The 18,413-nt window shown below is 37.8% G+C and overlaps 1 protein-coding gene across 4 annotated transcripts in view; it reads right to left on the reverse strand.

The window, feature by feature from the left end:
- Positions 1-2,328: 2,328 nt before the first annotated feature.
- Positions 2,329-18,413, reverse strand: part of ERCC6L2 (ERCC excision repair 6 like 2) — a 59,185-nt gene continuing 43,100 nt past the window's right edge. For 2 of the 4 annotated variants that reach the window (XM_050912871.1, XM_050912870.1), the window contains 2 exons: positions 5,443-5,627; positions 2,329-3,567 (listed from right to left, as the gene is read on the reverse strand). In XM_050912871.1, the coding sequence (XP_050768828.1) occupies positions 2,586-3,567; positions 5,443-5,627 (1,167 nt within the window). In that variant the 3' untranslated portion in view covers positions 2,329-2,585. Of the gene's footprint in view, positions 3,568-5,442; positions 5,628-5,658; positions 5,819-6,405; positions 6,961-18,413 lie in introns of those variants that run through there. The other 2 variants (XR_007767795.1, XM_050912872.1) reach the window with 2 other exon arrangements.

The following is an 18,413-nucleotide window of genomic DNA, read 5'->3' on the forward strand; positions in this document are numbered from 1 at the left end:
TAAAAAGCCCAACATAAAAATTATTTGCCCTGAAAGCAATGAGTGCAAAGTAATAGTATACAAATTTGATGTTGTGGGAAGTGCTATGATCATAACCAGGCCATTCCAACGCCAGTGTTGAGGATAAAGTCAAATGTGGAAGACACATGTAAATAGATTTGTTTGGGCTGAAAAACAGCAGCCAGAACAGGCACCCAGCAGCTGTCATGCCAAAGCCAGAGGAACACTCAATACTGGCACTAGTGTTTTCCTCAAGCGTAGACTGCTGTATAAACAGTCTCAAAGGGTAACGGAGTTAAATAGTCAGCTATGATCAGGAACACAGATCCTCTATACCTTCAATGGTGAAGGGATGCATGCTGTGCACACCCAGCGTACTTGGGTCATTTATTCCTTCAGTTACTGGTCATCTGCATAGATGAGATAATGGAGTGGCTTGAGAGAACGGTCTGACTTGAAACTGGGTGATTGACTGAACCTTCATAATTGTGACTGACTGCTACAGAGTCCTCCAGGTCGCAGTTTTGGATAGTAATTCTCCCCCTCTACTCCACTCTCATGAGACCCCACTGGAGTACTGCATCCAGATCTGGGGTCCCCAGTACAAGAAAAACATGGACCTGTTAGAGCAGGTCAAGAGGAGGGCCATGAAAATGGCCAGAGGGCTGGACTGAGACAGTTGGGGTCGTTCAGCCTGAAGAAGAGAAGGCTCCAGGGGGACCTCATCGGGGCCTTTCAGTATATTAAGGGGGCTTATAAGAAAGACTGACAAAAGACTTTTTACCAGGGCCTGTAGTGACAGGACAAGGGATAATGGTTTTAAACTGAAAGAGGGTAGATTTAGATTGGATATGAGGAGGACATTTTTTTTATGATGAGGGTGGTGAGACACTGGAACAGGTTGCCCAGAGCAGTTGTGGGTGCCCCCTCCCTGGAAGTGTTCAAGGCCAGGTTGGATGGGGCTTTGAGCAACCTGATCTAGTGAAAGGTGTCCCTGCCCACGGCGGGGGGGTTGGAACTAGATGATCTTTGAAGATCCCTTCCAATTCAAACCATTCCATGATTCTATGGTCGTATGGTTCTTGAAATTCCCTCAGGCAGCTAACTGCTGTGTCTAGTCTAATTTGTGTACTTCAAATGTGGTAAGTAAAATACTTGGTGAAATGTCCCCATGACACTCATAGGTTGTTCCTGCTGCAGAAACGATTAAAGTATCATATTGGAGCAAACTGATGTAGCGCAGCAAGAATTACAATTATGTAAGCATAGTATGACTGACAAACCTTTTGGCTATCAGCAGAAGCTGAATTCAAGCTGTAATACACTTAACAGTAATATTCAGTGTCAATAGCAGACTAATTCAACAGAAGTTTACAATCAATTTCCTCAAAAAGTTACCTCATTGTGATTTTAAGAGTATGCATGCCTGAGTTTAAAAAAAATGTGGCCACACAAAATTGCTCATACTAAATATTCATGTTTTAAATAACAGAAGAAAAAGAAATAATCAATTAGCAATCTGCACATGCAATTGCATATTTTCTAAGTGCACATGCAATACAATAATGTACTTAAATTTTTCTGAGAACACAGTCCTCACAACATGAAACGTTTCATTTCTTAAGCTGAGCAAGAAATAAGTTTTCCCAGTATAAACCGTATTTGTTTTTTTTTCCCCTATCAGATACTCAAACGTACGCAATAAATGGAGACAACAGTGAGTCTGAATTACTGAATGGCATTAGATTCTTCCTGAAATTCACTAGGAAACAGTGTTGTTTTCTTTTTTATTTTAAAAGACTATTCCCTCTCTTCTTTGCTTGCACGGAAAAGTGAGTAACACCAACATATTGTCCAGATCACAACAACTCTGACAGAAGTCTATAAAAATAAAAATGGGAGATGAAAGTGTAATGAGAGATGAAATTTGACACCTAGCATCATGTAATCTGCTGTAGGTCTTGCACGGAATTGGTGATTCTTCACATCAACCAAGCTGAGAAACTCACTGCCATAGGATACTGAAGATAATTAGAAGCTCCACAGCTTCAGAGAGACTGAGCAAAATCACGGGGGGGGGGGGGGGGGGGGGGGCAGGGAAGGGGGGGAATCCAAAGGCTCTTCGACACAAAGACATCATCCCTGTCTCATGAAGTCCCTGAGTCTCTAGTAGCTCAGCAAATATGTGGAATATCATTGTCAAATCCTGTTAATATCGTTACATTCTGCCGAGACGACTGAGGGTGTCCAAATGTAAGTAAAGGGGAAAAAGTACTGCTACCGAGTCTAGGAATATAATCAGAATTCAAGAAAGCAAAGTGCACTCAGAACACTTTAAAAAGTTTAATTTAAAATTAATATATCATAGCTTACAATATATAGTACATATGCACTATTATGCACATATGTACAATACATTACATATTAATTACATATATATTCACATCTGTGAAAGGTAAATCTGTATCATCATAAATATGAATTCATCACTTTGCCTTTAATTTCATGGAGGTATCACATGTTTTGCTGCATACTGCTGAAGCTGTGGATATTTTAATGTTCAACTAAAATAATTACAGTGCAACTCACATAGAAAACTTCCATTTTACTACATTACAAGATGTAGCAGTGGACGGTTCATCTGAATCATCTGGACTGTATTTTTTCCATATAAAATTTTCATTTTTTTTCCAAAGAGAACTTTCACACACTTCTCTCTCTTGGGTCATTGGGGGATGAGGTGCTCTTTCACACAGCTTCTCTATGATTGCTATGTCTGTGAGCTTTCTGAGGCTCTCCTCATTCTGCTCATTCAGCATGTCCCAGAAATCTTTTGGTCTCTCCTTTGATTTTTCTACTTGCCCCGAAGGGAATCTCCTTGGTGATTCGGTAGGCCCATTTCCATCATTTCTGAAGAGGTCATTGAGAATAGAGGTATCTCCAAGTAAGTCCACAGAAGACATTTTCTTACAAGTCTGAGCTTTTCTCTCCCCATTTTCTGACTGAGATAGGGATCTTTTTCTTGGCAGCTGTGCTCCTTCTGAGTTCTGCTGTCCTTCACAACTTTTTACAGGCAGCACCTCAATTATTTCTGATTTACGGCTTAATGAGCCAGATGCCATAAAATCCTTGAATGCCTGACTGTTTCTCCTTTCAATATGATGAGTAGCAACAGTGGGTGATTGTTTATATTTTGCATCAACACACACATCTTGCAAGTAGGAGTCATTGTGAAGCTGCTCTACTTCTCCTCTACAGCTCTGCGTTTCTGCAGTTCCGCTCAGCAGCAGTCCTTTAGCTGATGAAGATCTAGACTTAGATCTTTCAAAATTAACAACGGATTTTCTGTTTCTGGAGTGTGTTGTATCCAATTCTCTTTCCTCATAGTCATGTGAAGCTTGTACTGGTATTTCAACCGGGAAGAAAGACTCCACCTCTGGATGCTTGGAAATGTAGAATTCCTTCAACATCTTCTGCCTTCTTTCTGATGTAGCTTTTGCAATATGTTCTGCAAGTTCTTCCACTGATCCCATATTGAAGTGGGATACCATTTCCTCAAATTGTCTCCTGTAATTATCAAGAAGGAAAAATGCATTATTTTGACACATTTAACTAGAAACAAAAGCAGCTTTCAAGCAATTCACCTACTTCACATATCCCAGAAAGTAATCACTAAAAGCAACTTCCTTATTAGGAGCATTGTTTGTTTTTATTAGCAAAGAGAAGAAAGAATAATGACCTCAGAAGAACTGAAGTGACTTCTGAATCGCAAACTCCAGTGTGATTTCCTCAGCTGATGATCCAAAGACTTACTGACTTTCAGTGTAGGTAAGATATCATACCAAAGGACCACATTTCAGAAGGTGTTTAGCTACCAAAAGGATGCAGATGGACAGATGCTAATGTTTTTTCAGGGAGGAAAAAAAAAAAAAAATAGTTGCTCAAACTCCTTTTAAAAGACTTGCTAAACAAGAGCTGGATAAACACATTCACAGGAGACAGGGACTGTCCCCTCCATCTTATCCAGTGAGCTATGGAATATTTGCTTCTGCTAAGAGGCCAAGCTCTAACTAAAGGAGATCACCCTAATTGAGTTAGCCATAGTCTGGGGTCAGGTAACCTAACTGGAAGGCTGGAGAGGTGGGTTTATGCTCCTTTGTCAGAGACAGGATATGAAACATTGCCTTTCCTGTATGAGGGTTCCAATAGGCAGTCAGATTTAACCCTGTTTGGCCTCAAATACCTCTTGACTTGCCAGCTCCAATTATACCCGTTTGTGTGTGCTGACTACAGACAGCTTCCCACCCCACCTTACAACTACAACACAAACTGAGGCACCTAACCATCCTCATTCATTGCACAGTGTATCCAGATGTACTACGAAGTCTAACTGCGAGCCAGGTGCTAACAGATGACCTGCTTAACGTTTAGGAGCAAATGTGCTTAAGCTTTTTGCTAGATAGGGCTTTAGGATCTTGGAATAACATTCTTAGCCACTTCATTACCTTTGAAAATTTTACTTCAACAAATTATTGATAACTATGATTATGATTTTGAATATTTTTAGGATGAAGGGTTCTCCTCTACTTGCCTCTTAAATATTTAGAATTTTCAGTATCTATAATAGTAAGCAAGTCTGGCACTTCAACAGTAACAGTTTGGATAGCTGAGGCCACCTGGCTAATATGACAGATTCTGAACACTTACAGGTATTACCTAGATACCAACTCTCATATAGTAATTTAATTGTCTCAAGGCCAAATTGAAAATACATACCAAATCCCAGTTCTATGGTTTGCTTAGTTAGCTACAGCTTTTCTATTCCCACATACCATCTGGCTATTGTTATTGAACGTCTACCTATATACCAACGGAATTTATGTATTTATATTAATACTAGCAATAGTTTGGGGAAAAAGGGAAAACAAGGAGATAGAAAAATTATTATCCTTCCAAAAATGAGGGGGGAAACAAAACATTAAAAGAAATATTGAAAAATATTGAGCCCCATGTTAAAAAATAAACACAAAGTCCAATTTTTTTAATAGTCTTTCAATGAAAGTGATGAGATCTAGGCAAAATCAGTAGGCAGTCAGAAGCTCACACTATAAAGCTTCTTGTTTCTATACAGTTTAAACATTGGTTTGTAGTACTGCATGATGCACATACCATGAACACTCGCGGTGATGATGTCTGCACAGCTATGTAATATATGACACATTGAATCAACATGTTAAAGTGATTTATGGGTTCAACTCATTTTATTAATCAATTATGGTACTCTTTGTATAGTGTGAGTGGAAGTTTCCCATTAGTTCTGCTCTTGCCATAAAAAATAATCAGTATTCCCTGAGTATGGTTGAAACAAAGACAAGCAACTGCCCAGACGGAAGTTCATTTCAACCTTAGAGTTTTACTTCCATCTCACCAAAACAGTCTCACCTGCGGATTCCTTTGGGTGTCTTTCCAACTAAGAAGGTGGTTGAACCTACTCTGTGTACTCTTTTGTTCTTCTGGGTCACAGGATGCCTAACATACAGGTGATGTTGATTACTGTTCACCAGCATTTCTTGCCCTCCCTTAACGTTCTTCTCTGCTGTGTCGTCTTCTGGGTTTTCATCATTTTTCTAGTAAAATGAGACATGGAAATCATCAAAACAGCTGTGTCTCTGACATAACGATGAGTTCTATTGCGCCCACTTCTGTCACTCTTAGCTAGCACTCAATGGTTTGAATGCTAAGACTGGGATTGAGAGCTGCAGTGTAGACTCCCTACTCAGTCACAAACTTCCAGGGACACTGAAGGCAAGTCTTGGTACTGTAAGAGTAAAATGGGATATTTTTCCAAACAGGTTAATTGTGAGGCTAAATAAAAGATCTCTAAGTTCTCTAATGCAAAAACAGGGGTTATTCAAATACTTAATCCTGTGCCATAGGACTCAAATCTCAGTTACAACCTCCAAATATTACTATAAAATAGAAAATGCCTGTGTCAATAGCTTACAGTCTTAATAGACACATAATAGCTTCCTGGATTAATTTATCAGGATTAATGGATTATTTGGATTCACTGCTTCCTGCTTGTTTATATATGTAACACAATTTTCACACAGTATATATTCAGAACTCTTAGTTACTTTAGCAATTTAACATTCAAAACCATAAATAGTCACACCACTATTCAAAGATACCAAAGTTAAGGTAAAAACATTTTTGTCAGTATCACAATCTCTAACACACGCACACACACACACACACACTCTTATTCAGAATTGTAAAGATACTTTCAGAAGAGGTATCACTATACTCACATGTAAAGGAACAGAAAAAAAAAAGTTACACATTACACTTTCATTATAATACTGACAAGATTAAAACACTAACAATCACATGATACTTCTTAAATGGAGAATGCCAGTTTGAAATGTAATAGTCATAAAAAGCTAATGTTCCAATCAAATTCAAGAAGACTGTGCTACAGATCAACTCATCATGCATTGACAGTCAATGTCTTGCACAAAAATATAATCCTATTTACACCTCACTTATTTTTCAGAAATTCTCACAAATTCTCATCAAAATTTCCCCCTTGCCAAAAGGCAAGCCAAAGGAAATATGAAAATTAAAGAGTGTGTTTGAAGAGCGGGGAAAAACTGAAAAAAACCCAGAAAAGCAATATTACCTTTTTTTTTTCTCCCCCCACATAAGATCAGGGGAAAGAATAACCGGTTAGTGATGTCCTCAGTCCCCCTACTAACACTAGAGATGAAAACACAAACTGTGTTCACACCTTGTCATTTGCAGTTCAAAATTTGGTTTTTGATCTACAATGTTTCTTCCCAATATATTTCTATTTGATCCATGTCCACTTCCTTTATTTCCATGGGCCGTTCACAATGTTCTTGAGCTTTAGGATCTCACATCTGTTCTCAATCCATTACTTTGGCAAGTAACCTCAAACTAGCATACAGAGAGAGATGTTAATATTAAAGGACCTGCAGGCATAAATTTTCACTCTTTAAGCTAAACGCACAACTCCAAAGATTAAAATTTCACTGCAGTATTAAAATTTATACTACACAAAACTGAAACCAAGGACCCAATTAAGACAAAAACCCTATTCTCCCAATGATGTTATGATGATAGTAACAAAATTAAGATTGAATTAGCAGATGCTATCTATAGCATAAGTATTCTATGGTTATCTTGCTAATTCTGTATACATTTAAGATATTTACAATTTTTTTTTTTTTTAAGATATGCATGGATAATACAGAAATTTACTTGGAAAATGTATTTTAAAAGAAGAAAGCAATGCTAGTTTTAAAACAGATTCATTTTGATGGAATTTCTGCATGAAAAATACTCATAGTATTCAGATCTCACTATGATAAGACTCAGTGTATTTGTAACTCTGTCAGGAAATCAGGATTGTATAATTTAATTCAAGCAGGCATAACTTGGATAGAATACAAGCCTAACCATGTCAATGCCTGTCTTAAAAGTACTTTAAACCCCCATAAATGTGCATCCATCTACCTCTTATTAAACAAGACCAGAGTATATGAGGCAGCAATACTTTGGTTTACACATCTGTTCAAACACAGAAGATTAAAAATCGCTTTGGGAAAAAAGCCAAATGTTGTAAACACACTGAAAGTCGTAAAATTGCTTGTTTTTGGAGGGAATCAGAATTAATGTAAAAAGTACTGCTAATTGCAAATAAACTCACAAATGGCATATTTAGTTCTGGAAGTACAAACCTTTTAAGAACATTGGTTCACACTGCCAAGCCCGAAAGAACAACAGCAAAATACCACCATATACACACAAAGAGCTCCTCTTCTTCTACCTAAATTAGCTGCTCAAAGTTTTTTCATTAAGGTAGAAAAAGTTACTATAAACAAGTTACCCCAAGAGCTGCAGGAGCCAATTCCAGTGAAAGCCCATGGCCACTGTGAGTTACTCCTGAAAAACTTATCTCGGCTCTCTGGAGCAAAGCCGATTGGTTAAATAGCACCCAGTTAGGCTGAAACACAACAACTGGCTGTTAAACTTCTTGAAATAACATTTTAATGATACAAGATCTGACTACAATGTTTTCGAATCATTACTGGAAAACTGGAAAGATGACAGTGATCAGTCCATAAGCATATCTCAGGATGATAAAGAAACAGTGATTCAATAGAAAGAAAGAAAGGAGAATTAAGAAGAACAAGTCAATTTTTTTTGTCAAAAAAAATCCAACTGTTTTGCCAAATAGCAAGTCTGGCTTTGCTTTATGGTTCAGCCTCGTAAGTACTGAAAAATGTTAACCAATTTAACACAGGGAGGAGAAAAATAGTCAAAACTCTCAAATGGCACAAATAGCGACAAAAATTCTTTCTCCTGGAATTAAGATTCCATCCAGTACCTAAGTAATAGCATGTTTTTCTCTCACACTGAAATGTAAATATGCTTAGAAGTTTCAAATACATGATTAGGGGCAAGTTATTCTGAATGACAACTAAAATCACAGTATAGAAATCCAAAAGCATTCTTGCCAAACGTTATACCATCAAACACATACATACTGTATGTTAAAACATATTCTTCATGTACTGCATAGCATGTCTTCTAATTAGCCTTCTGAAATACGTATAACACAAAGCTAAAGAAATACTTAGTATAGCATACAGTATCTGCTGTATGTATTTTAAAAGAATTTTTACAAAAAGATTGACAGCAATCATGAAAGCAGTTAGTCTTTACTAAATGTTTAAATACATTAAAGACAATACGCATTTGCAGTGTATGTTATGAAATTTCCACTGTTCAAAGCGGAAAAGTTTCACTTAAACTTGACCACATACTTATTGGTCATCTGATAAATTAAGTGCACTTATAGTGACTTATCTGTAACATCATTATACGTTTCTGTATTCTTCACATTTTCTCCTTTCTCAAACCAGTACCTTGGCAGGGGGAAAAAGCTGCAGCAAAATAATTTCTTCGACATCAAATATAAAAAATTTGATTCAATTACTGAATGTAACGTTTTTACTACTTTATTCAACTTTGTGCACTTCCACTTTGTCAAGAAAATCTTCACATAAAGTTCAAAAGAAATAAACAATTTCTTTTCAAAGGCATACATATAAGATTAAGGCCACAGATGCAAGCTGTTTAGTAGAAGGCAACATTTTTTTGATTCAAAAAATTACATGAGAAAAGGTTACACTACAGAAAATATCTCAGTAAATGGAAAGAGAGTTAATGAAAGTACAGTAAAATGAAATTGTGAAGTGCTAGTGCAAATTAGGGAAAATAATATGTAGAAGTGCAGCCATTCCTTCCTGTCTTACACTTGTTTTCTTATCCTATCCTCCTCTCATTTACTGCACTTACTCTGAAGAGGCTTTCCATATATTGCAATGGAAAGGAAGAGGGATTACATAGTTGTGCAGAAAATAGTTTTTAAAACCCAGGGACACTTACCACACACAAAAAAATACTTCAAAGAAAGCACTTATTTTCACCTTTCATGTTCCATTTAGTCTATGGGGTTTTCTACATAAACACGTTATATCTTCCTACCACAGAAGATCTTTTCCTCCATTCCTCCTTCTTTTGTTACGTATGTCTCTTATTCTTAAAAGTATATATCAAGTTTTGGATACCAATAATGAGTTTCCATTTCTTTGAGTTACATATTACATACAGACTGTAATCAAAAGTCCAGCAAAAATGGTAGCATCTGCACATGTAGAGTCCCACACCAGTTCACATTTAAGGGTAATGCTCTTCAAGAAGAATGAAGACATGCAGTTGAGCATCAAGCAAAAATTCAAGTGCCACAATGCTGCAGTCACTTTTACTTAGAGATTCCATCTTGAGTCTGCAACAACTCTTGGATCTGTTAGGTCCCTGTGACAATCTGTCTCCTGCTGCATAGTTACAGAAGTTTTAAAAATAGTATACACGCACCAAAACCAATTTTTGTCTATCTTTGACAGTACAAAACTTCAGTACCTGTTCTTCCTACAACAGCCATAAAGAGGTGGCTCTACACTCTGGACCAATGAATGCTAGTCCATGTATAAGCATCCTCAGACATGACTGAGATGACTGGCCACCTTAAGCCTGTGACTTCCCTCTTCCTCTCCTTAGCCCCTTCAAGCAAGGCAAAAGAGAACTATGTTCACCTTTTTAAGTACAGGAAGATGAAAATGTATGGGAGAGTAAGTGAGCAGAGGCTAGGAATAAGATGAGTAGAGAAAAAAAGAAAAACGAAAAACAGATATTCAAGGATACTTGTTTTTTAAGCTGTCTCACATTTGTGGCAATTCCTCAAGTCACCAGACTTCAAGGATGATGAACTTCCTTCAAAAGCCTGAATCTGAAGGTGACAACATGTTTGCATAATTATTCCTCAGCCACAGTTGTACTGTGTCTGAGCATCTTCCTCTCTTTTACTGCCTGACTATCCAAAGTATCACTGTGATAAGTACCTTGCCAGATACTGACTTCCAGTCAGCAATCACCCTCTCTGACTTCCCCACTCACAGCTGAAACAGTGTTAACAGGCTTTTCTCTTCAGGTATGCAGGAAACCACTGCTGCCAGATATCCAGGATACTTTCCATTGCACAGTTTCATTGTTTGTTTTCAATTCTAAACAAACAAGAAAGGCCTTCTCAAATCTCTAGCTGCCTTGCAGCCACCTAAATCATACAAAGCCATGAAACACAGTGAATTCAGTATGACTGTCCTCTTAGCACACAGCTTACAAGCAAATAACAAACCCTTATGCCATATTCTACTTTACATTTTTCCACTCCCCCCAAAACCTGAGAAAACACATGACCTTCCAGATATATTGCGAGTTGCAGTGGGCTTTGGATGATGGTTATTATTTTGATCAGGTGATACTTACTGCATGCCAGTGAATTTATCTACCCAAATTACAATTCCAAATTATTTCAGCTAATCTTTTTTCCCTTTATAGTTTTCCTTGTTTTTTTCCCTGGGAGCTTTTCCCATAATATGTATGAAATACTATGACCTTTCTATATACTTTTCTTGAACATATGCTATTCCAGATATTGTTTTTATTTTACCTACGTTTTCTCTACTTGTCAGGACATAAATACATACCCTGAAACGTTTGCTACCCGACTATTCATTCTTGGTCTTCTTTCCTTCTCTCTTCTATATGTACACATGTCAAACAAGAATTTCTTCCTAAATTATTCTGCATGCCAGAGTATGCATGCAGAAGACAGGAAGACAAAGTATAATAGTGTCCACATAAAACTTCGTGTAGTTCCTCTAAAAATGAGGTCCACGTGGTCAAGAGAAAAAAAGTTATCAAATAGCGAGACTGTCTCTACTTTCACCTGGTTCTTAAATAAACCAGAATTGCTTCTCTACTTACAGAGGACACACTACTGAACAAATTATGTACTTCAGAGGGTTATGGCGAGTTAAACATTCCACAGTTTGAAATAAGCCTGAATCTTACCATATTTTAGAATGATTTCTGATGTGGACATTAATTTTCCATCTGAATTTAACTTCAATTGAAAAGCAGTCTCACTCAGACTGAATTTGTCTACTGTTCTACCAAAACAGGATTGTAGAATGAGAATTAGAGGTAATTGTATAGCTCATGGTCAGCACCTAAATTGTCTTAGAAATGAAGCTAATCTACCTCAAAATTTTAGAATATTCTAGGACAATCGCATTTACACTCAAACTTTCTGAACTAAACAAAGCTACTCAGGATGTTCGCTATGACTACAAAGGTATCTAATATTTGATAGCATCACAGCAGACCAATAGCCAAAATATTCTTCAAGCTACAAAAACTGTTAGACTTATTCTGGGTCCAAATTACTCCTCTAAAATATTCTACCAACACCAAGAGACCAGTATTTAGCTATACCTGCTGATAAAAGTAAAGAAATTTTATCGGAGTAATATGTAGTTATTTTCCCCTGGTTGTCCTATCTAGCTTTTCTGCTTGTATAAACTGAGAGAAAGGACATTCCATAAGCTGTAATCTTTTGCTTGGTAGTGGAGAATTGACTGCTAAGTCATTTGAGGATGGATTGTGTTCTCTCTGTTTCACATTTACTTCTGAGTCCGTTTCTTCTCCAATCAGGTAACAGAGCAAAAATTTCTCATTGGTAGCAGTTTTGTTTAATTTGTTGACTCTTTAACAAAAAGAATTCCTGTAAGCCATATCACTTTCTTGAACCAAAAACCTGATTGTAAATCAACATAGTTATTACTACTATTGAGAATGAGAGGAGATAATCAGCCTGTCTCAGAATTCAAAGGTAATTGCTTATGCCAGCAGAAGCCTGTGGACTTGCACCTATCTTCTTTCACCCTCTCACCCCTCCATCAAACAGTAGCAAAACCAAAAGCCATGCACATACATCATAACGAAAATGCAACTACATGCTTCACAGAATGCCGCATATGAACTCACCACATTTTAAAAAAAACAACCAAAAGCCATACTGAAATGGTTAATTCCATTGTAACCTGAAACAGTAAGCTCAATAAAGCAGAATTACAGGCCAATCATTTGGGAACAATTATTTTGAAACTGAATAGCATTCCCCATCCTAGAAGAGCAAGGAAAATGGAATGTTATCTCCCAAAAGCCTACTCTTTGTAAACAACTATCTAAACTTGTTGAATCTGAAAGCTGTGCAAACACACTGCGATCAGAGTTACTATAACTGATAGAAAGTCTTTGTTTAAATAATCTACAAAATGTCAATGTAATACAAATAAGATAAAGAGGAGTTCTTAATGACACAACTTTTGTATTTACAGTATTCTCAACAGCACTTAAATCCGCATTGGAGATACAAAGGGCACGTTTTTTCCTAGGCTGACAGCATGCTTAGTTCTCTCATTTACACCACATTGCAATAACATAAAGAGGGGTTTACCATTAATCCAGGTTTTACTACAAAGAATCCCGTTATTTCTCTGTCAAACACTGGCAAGAGTGCCAAATGTCTGTCATCCAATTCAGAGGATTAAGTCTTCTTTTATAGTGTGATTCTTGTACGAATTTATAAAAATACAGATATAGTTTCTTAGAGCTGGTCACAGTCTATATTTTGGCCCGAATTCATGCCGCAGAGGTTGACTATGACAGCTGGCAGGAAGCTGAGGGGAGAATACATCCTCCCCCTTTTCAGTCACCACATTTCTGTTGCCATAGTGATTAATCCTCAATTGAATGGCTGCCTTTGTACATTTCTTTTCAGTAAAACTTTAAGTAAACTTAGGTTGAAAACATGCAGTTGACTGAAAAAAAAGAGAGACTCCACATATTCAACAGGTACAGTACAAGTTCTTGTGACTAATACTTTTCCACATATTAAAAAGTGCAAATTAGCTCTAATGTGGGACATCATCAGTTTTTCAAATTATTTAGTATGTCCTGTTCCCATTTTTTGTCTTTTTTGTGAAGCCTCCAAGCCTTCTCCAAAGTTTTCCCCATGCTCGAACCCCCCCCCAAGATTCCTATTACAGAAATACTGCATAAATTCAGCTTTATAGGAACTAGAGAAAGCCTATTCCAGACCTCTGTACTTGTGTAAAACGTTTCACATTGGCAAAAACAGCCTATTAACACAGAAATTAATTAGGAAATTAATTAAGGAATGCAGTCATTTAATTCAGAATAGACTAGAAACAGTAGAAGAGGATATTTAATCTTGCCTCTGGGAGGCTTCTGTTGCTTATGGTAGCTAAGAAAAAGCTTCACAAATAATAGTGCAAGTTATCCAAAACCCAAAGTAAGTAAAAAGCTCCTGCACTGAAAATCAGCCAGGTTGGTTTGCAACCTGGAACCCACCAAAAAAAAAAAAAGGATCAAAAAAATCAAAACCTCTAAAAGTACTTAGTAGATGATTAAGGTCTTAGAGAAGTTGTTAACACTTTCATTTTTTCCCAAAAAATTAATAAAGCCAGAATAATTCTGAGCAAAATATCATGAATGACTCAAAAAAATTTTTTTTTTTTTCCCAAAAGGCTGAAATAACTGTAAATTATAGTCTGGCTTTGTAAGTCCACCATGTCCAGTCTACAGGGTCATTTCACATGTGAACTTTTCGAAGCTTTTGTTTTCAATATCCTTCTTTCTGTAGTTACACAATATAGTTCTTCATTTTGGTTTTCAGCTATCTTCTTAACAGATAGTGATGGGGTAATAGAGACAATAATCTTCCACTTGTTTAATGAAAAAACAATTAATTTTTAACCCAGTTTATTTGCACACACGTGTAAACAGAAGACTTGAATTTAAAGTAAACTGCAGAACACAGATTACTCAATGTCATTAAATCAGGCTAAAACCAACAAAATAATGCAGGGGAAAAAAAGTTATTTATTCCAGGAGATTAACTTTTAATATAATCTTCCCTCACACTTCTACATAAAAGACCAGAAAACCCTTCTTATGAACAACCTTCTGTGAAATAGTGTATCAAGTGTATTTTGGGGTCATATGCATACGGAAGCAACAAAGACCAACTCTCAGTCATTTTTACTGGAGTGGGTATGTGCCACACTAAGTGATGTGCATTTTCTGCCCTCAGCTGTTTAGAATACTGAAGCCTGGTGTGATTCTCCTTGCATCATGGCATCACAGATCTGACCATAATTTCTGTCTTAACACTTATGACTTGCTATGAAAGATTACAAATAGCCAGAGATCTTAGATTGCAAAGAAAGACACTTCACTGCTGAGACACTTAGGTTCTGGGATGTACAATAAATTTTCAGAACTAGAGAGGAAGTTGAGATGTATTATTAACCTACAATACCGCATAATCTGTATCTCCAAAATCTCTTCACAAACAGCTGTCTGCCACTCTTCTGCAGGGAATAAAAATCCCTGGCTTTGTTTTGATTACTGAGGCTCTTAAACACCTCTAATTATTGACACTTCAGTGCCTTCCACATAAGCAGCACTATCAGAAACATCAAGTGTTTGAGGGAAGATTATTGTACTGTTCTTGTGTCCTTTCTTCTCAAAATCTACATTGATCTAAACACCGCCAGCTGTGGTCAATGGTCATAATAGAGACAACCTTCAGACACAGGATAATATGTACAATTCCAGAACTGTTGGTAGTAAGTTAAAATATTTTTACTGTAATTCTAAGTATTCTACATTTAAGGGATCTCAAGTATATAAATGCCACGTCTATCTAAAAAAAAAAAAAAATTGTTAGTCCTTTAAGTACCTCCCTGATTATATTTGCAAAATAAAGCATAAGCAGATCTCCACTGCTGTAGATGACTATTTATGAAAGCTCCCTCTATAACAAGACAACAGTATCTCTCTTCATTGAAAATGCTACTCCAACTCACCTAACAGCTACAGAATCTTCTACTTTTATGCAATCCCATGGACTTCTGTGATAAAGGGAATATATTCCCCAAAATACAACTTATTTTCCTTTCTTCAGGATCATGAGATTAAAAAAAAACCTTTCACATTTGTTTGCTTCTACTGTTGTCATATACTGTATTGGGTTTGCGTGGCAAGGTTTTGGTAGCGGGGGGGCTACAGGGGTGGCTTCTGTAAGAAGCTGCTAGAAGCTTCCCCTATTGCTGTATTATCATTTATTATTATTTTATTTGCTTTATTTTGCAAATATAATCAGGGAGGTTAACAGGACTAACAATTTTTTTTTTTTTTAGATAGACGTGGCATTTATATACTTGAGATCCCTTAAATGTAGAATACTTAGAATTACAGTAAAAATATTTTAACTTACTACCAACAGTTCTGGAATTGTACATATTATCCTGTGTCTGAAGGTTGTCTCTATCAGACAATAGAGCCAATGCCAGCTGGCTCCAAGTCGGACCCGCCGCTGGCCAAGACCGAGCCCATCAGCAACAGTGGTAGCACCTCTGTGACAGCATATTTAAGAAAGGGAAAAGAAGTTACAGGGGAGTTGCAGTTGCAGCGAGAGAGATCGGAGTGAGAAGATGTGAGAGAAACAACTCCGCAGACACCAAGGTCAGTGAAGAAGGAGGGGCAGGAGGTGCTCCAGGCGCCGGAGCAGAGATTCCCCTGCAGCCTGTGGTGAAGACCATGGTGAGGCAGGCTGTCCCCCTGCAGCCCATGGAGGTCCACGGTGGAGCAGATATCCACCTGCAGCCCGTGGAGGACCCCATGCTGGAGCAGGTGGATGCCCGAAGGACGCTGTGACCTCGTGGGAAGCCCACGCTGGAGCAGGCTCCTGGCAGGACCTGTGGACCCGTGGAGAGAGGAGCCCACGCTGGAGCAGGTTTGCTGGCAGGACTTGTGACCCTGTGGGGGACCCACGCTGGAGCAGTCTGTTCCTGAAGGACTGCACCCCGTGGATGGGACCCATGCTGGAGCAGTTCGTGAAGAACTGTAGCCCGTGGGAAGGACTCACGCTGGAGAAGTTCGTGAAGGACTGTCTCCCGTGGGAGGGACCCCACGCTGGAGCAGGGGAAGAGTGTGAGGAGTCCTCCCCCTGAGGAGGAAGGAGCAGCAGAAACAACGTGTGATGAACTGACCGAAACCCCCATTCCCCGTCCCCCTGTGCCGCTCAGGCAAGGGGAGGAGGTGGAGAAAATTGGCAGTAAAGTTAAGCCTGGGAAGAAGGGAGGGGTGAGGGGGAAGGTGTTTTAAGATTTGGGTTTATTTCTCATTATCCTGCTCTGATTTGACTAGCAATAAATTAAATTAATTTTTCATCAAGTCGAGTCTGTTTTGCCTGTGATGGTGATTGGTGAGTGATCTCTCTGTCCTTATCTCGACCCACGAGCCTTTCGTTTTATTTTCTCTCCCCTGTCCAGTTGAGGAGGGGGAGTGATAGAGCGGCTTTGGTGGGCACCTGGTATCCAGCCAGGGTCAACCCACCACATATACAAACTATCTTCAAATAGTTATCTATCTTTAATTCAGATGCTGGACAGGATTTATTCTGACTGATGATATTCAACCAAAATATGGTTTATGCTCTTGCTTGTACAATCAGTGCATACTTTATACTGTTACTTTTACTACGTTTAGATTTTATCTCACCTTTCATAGCTGGTAAGTTGTGAAAGAGCTCTCATGATGTCCTATTTTTATTTCTTGACGGCAGACTTCATATTCTGGTTGCTGTTACCTAACTCTATTTTCAACAGTCATACAGAATTTATGGAAATACACACTAAACAGGCATTCAGTACTATAAATGTGAACATTCTAGCTGAACTAGTCAGTTTGCACAAATCCTTTTAAAACAAACAAAAATAGAAAGTATGACTGCACTCCCTACCACCTCTGGAGAAAGAAGAGTCAAAGGCTCTGCAGCAGTCTTGAAGCCAAGTACCAGGACTGTTATGGAACCTGGAGCACAAAGCAAGCAAGAACAGAAGAAATAGTAGCAAGACCTATTTCTCATAAAAAGAACCAAGATTTTGTTCCCTTAAGCCTTTAACGGCACACAACAACAGCAGGTTAAAATATGTTCTATTACTTCAGAGAAAAGGTAGCTGGGGTATATGAATACCAGCACAGGCAACATTAAGGACAGACTGACTACTTGTTACTGGATAAAAAATACGCTTGATTGAAACCTAAAGTTTAAAAGGTTAAGAGAGATTTGACTGTGAATTACATTAGTGCCAACTGTCCAGATCTAATGCAGACCTTCTGAAGTCAAATTACGGAAAGAAACTATCACCAAGACAAACACCTTTTCTTATCCCAAAGTTCAAATTTTACACTTTTCATAATCAATTTAAATCCAAGCTTACTTATTTGTTAGTTACTCATGTTCTTAAACAAAATGTTCTACATACCTTCAAAGTTCTCTTTTGAGGAACAAAACTCCCTGCCCCCCATCCCTTCTCTCTTGGCTCTCAAGGATGATCTTCCCATGCAACCTCTCACTTTGAAGGAAGAGTCTTCACAAGTTTTGCAGTCTGCTCCAGTTTTAAGCATTTTGTACAGCTCAAGTGACTACATCAGTCTCCATGCTTCAGCAATAAAGGAAGGACTAATAAACCTAATTTATACTCCTTTTAGCTACTGCAGGTAGAAAACCAGGATGATGACTTTTTTTTTTATATTGCTTTCCAGCAGCTTATTTTTGCTGTTACTCATATTCACCTAATTTCCATAAGTTAGCTACTGAAACTGAAAAGCTTAACCTAGGATGTAAAAGTTCATGGGAATTTAGTGAAGCCAAAATGTGATTAGGTGACTAGCCAATAGCAAGAAATCAACAAAATGTCAATGTTCTTACAAGAGGTTGTCTTAATTGATTACTTTTGCTTATTACTTATTGCTTATTATAATATTGTTTATTATGCCTGTCATTCTAGATTGCTATATAAGCAGGAAGCAAAAATGTTTCACTAATT

Source organism: Gymnogyps californianus, chromosome Z (genome assembly GCF_018139145.2).
Source record: "Gymnogyps californianus isolate 813 chromosome Z, ASM1813914v2, whole genome shotgun sequence".
In the NCBI taxonomy this organism is placed as follows: Eukaryota; Metazoa; Chordata; class Aves; order Accipitriformes; family Cathartidae; genus Gymnogyps; species Gymnogyps californianus.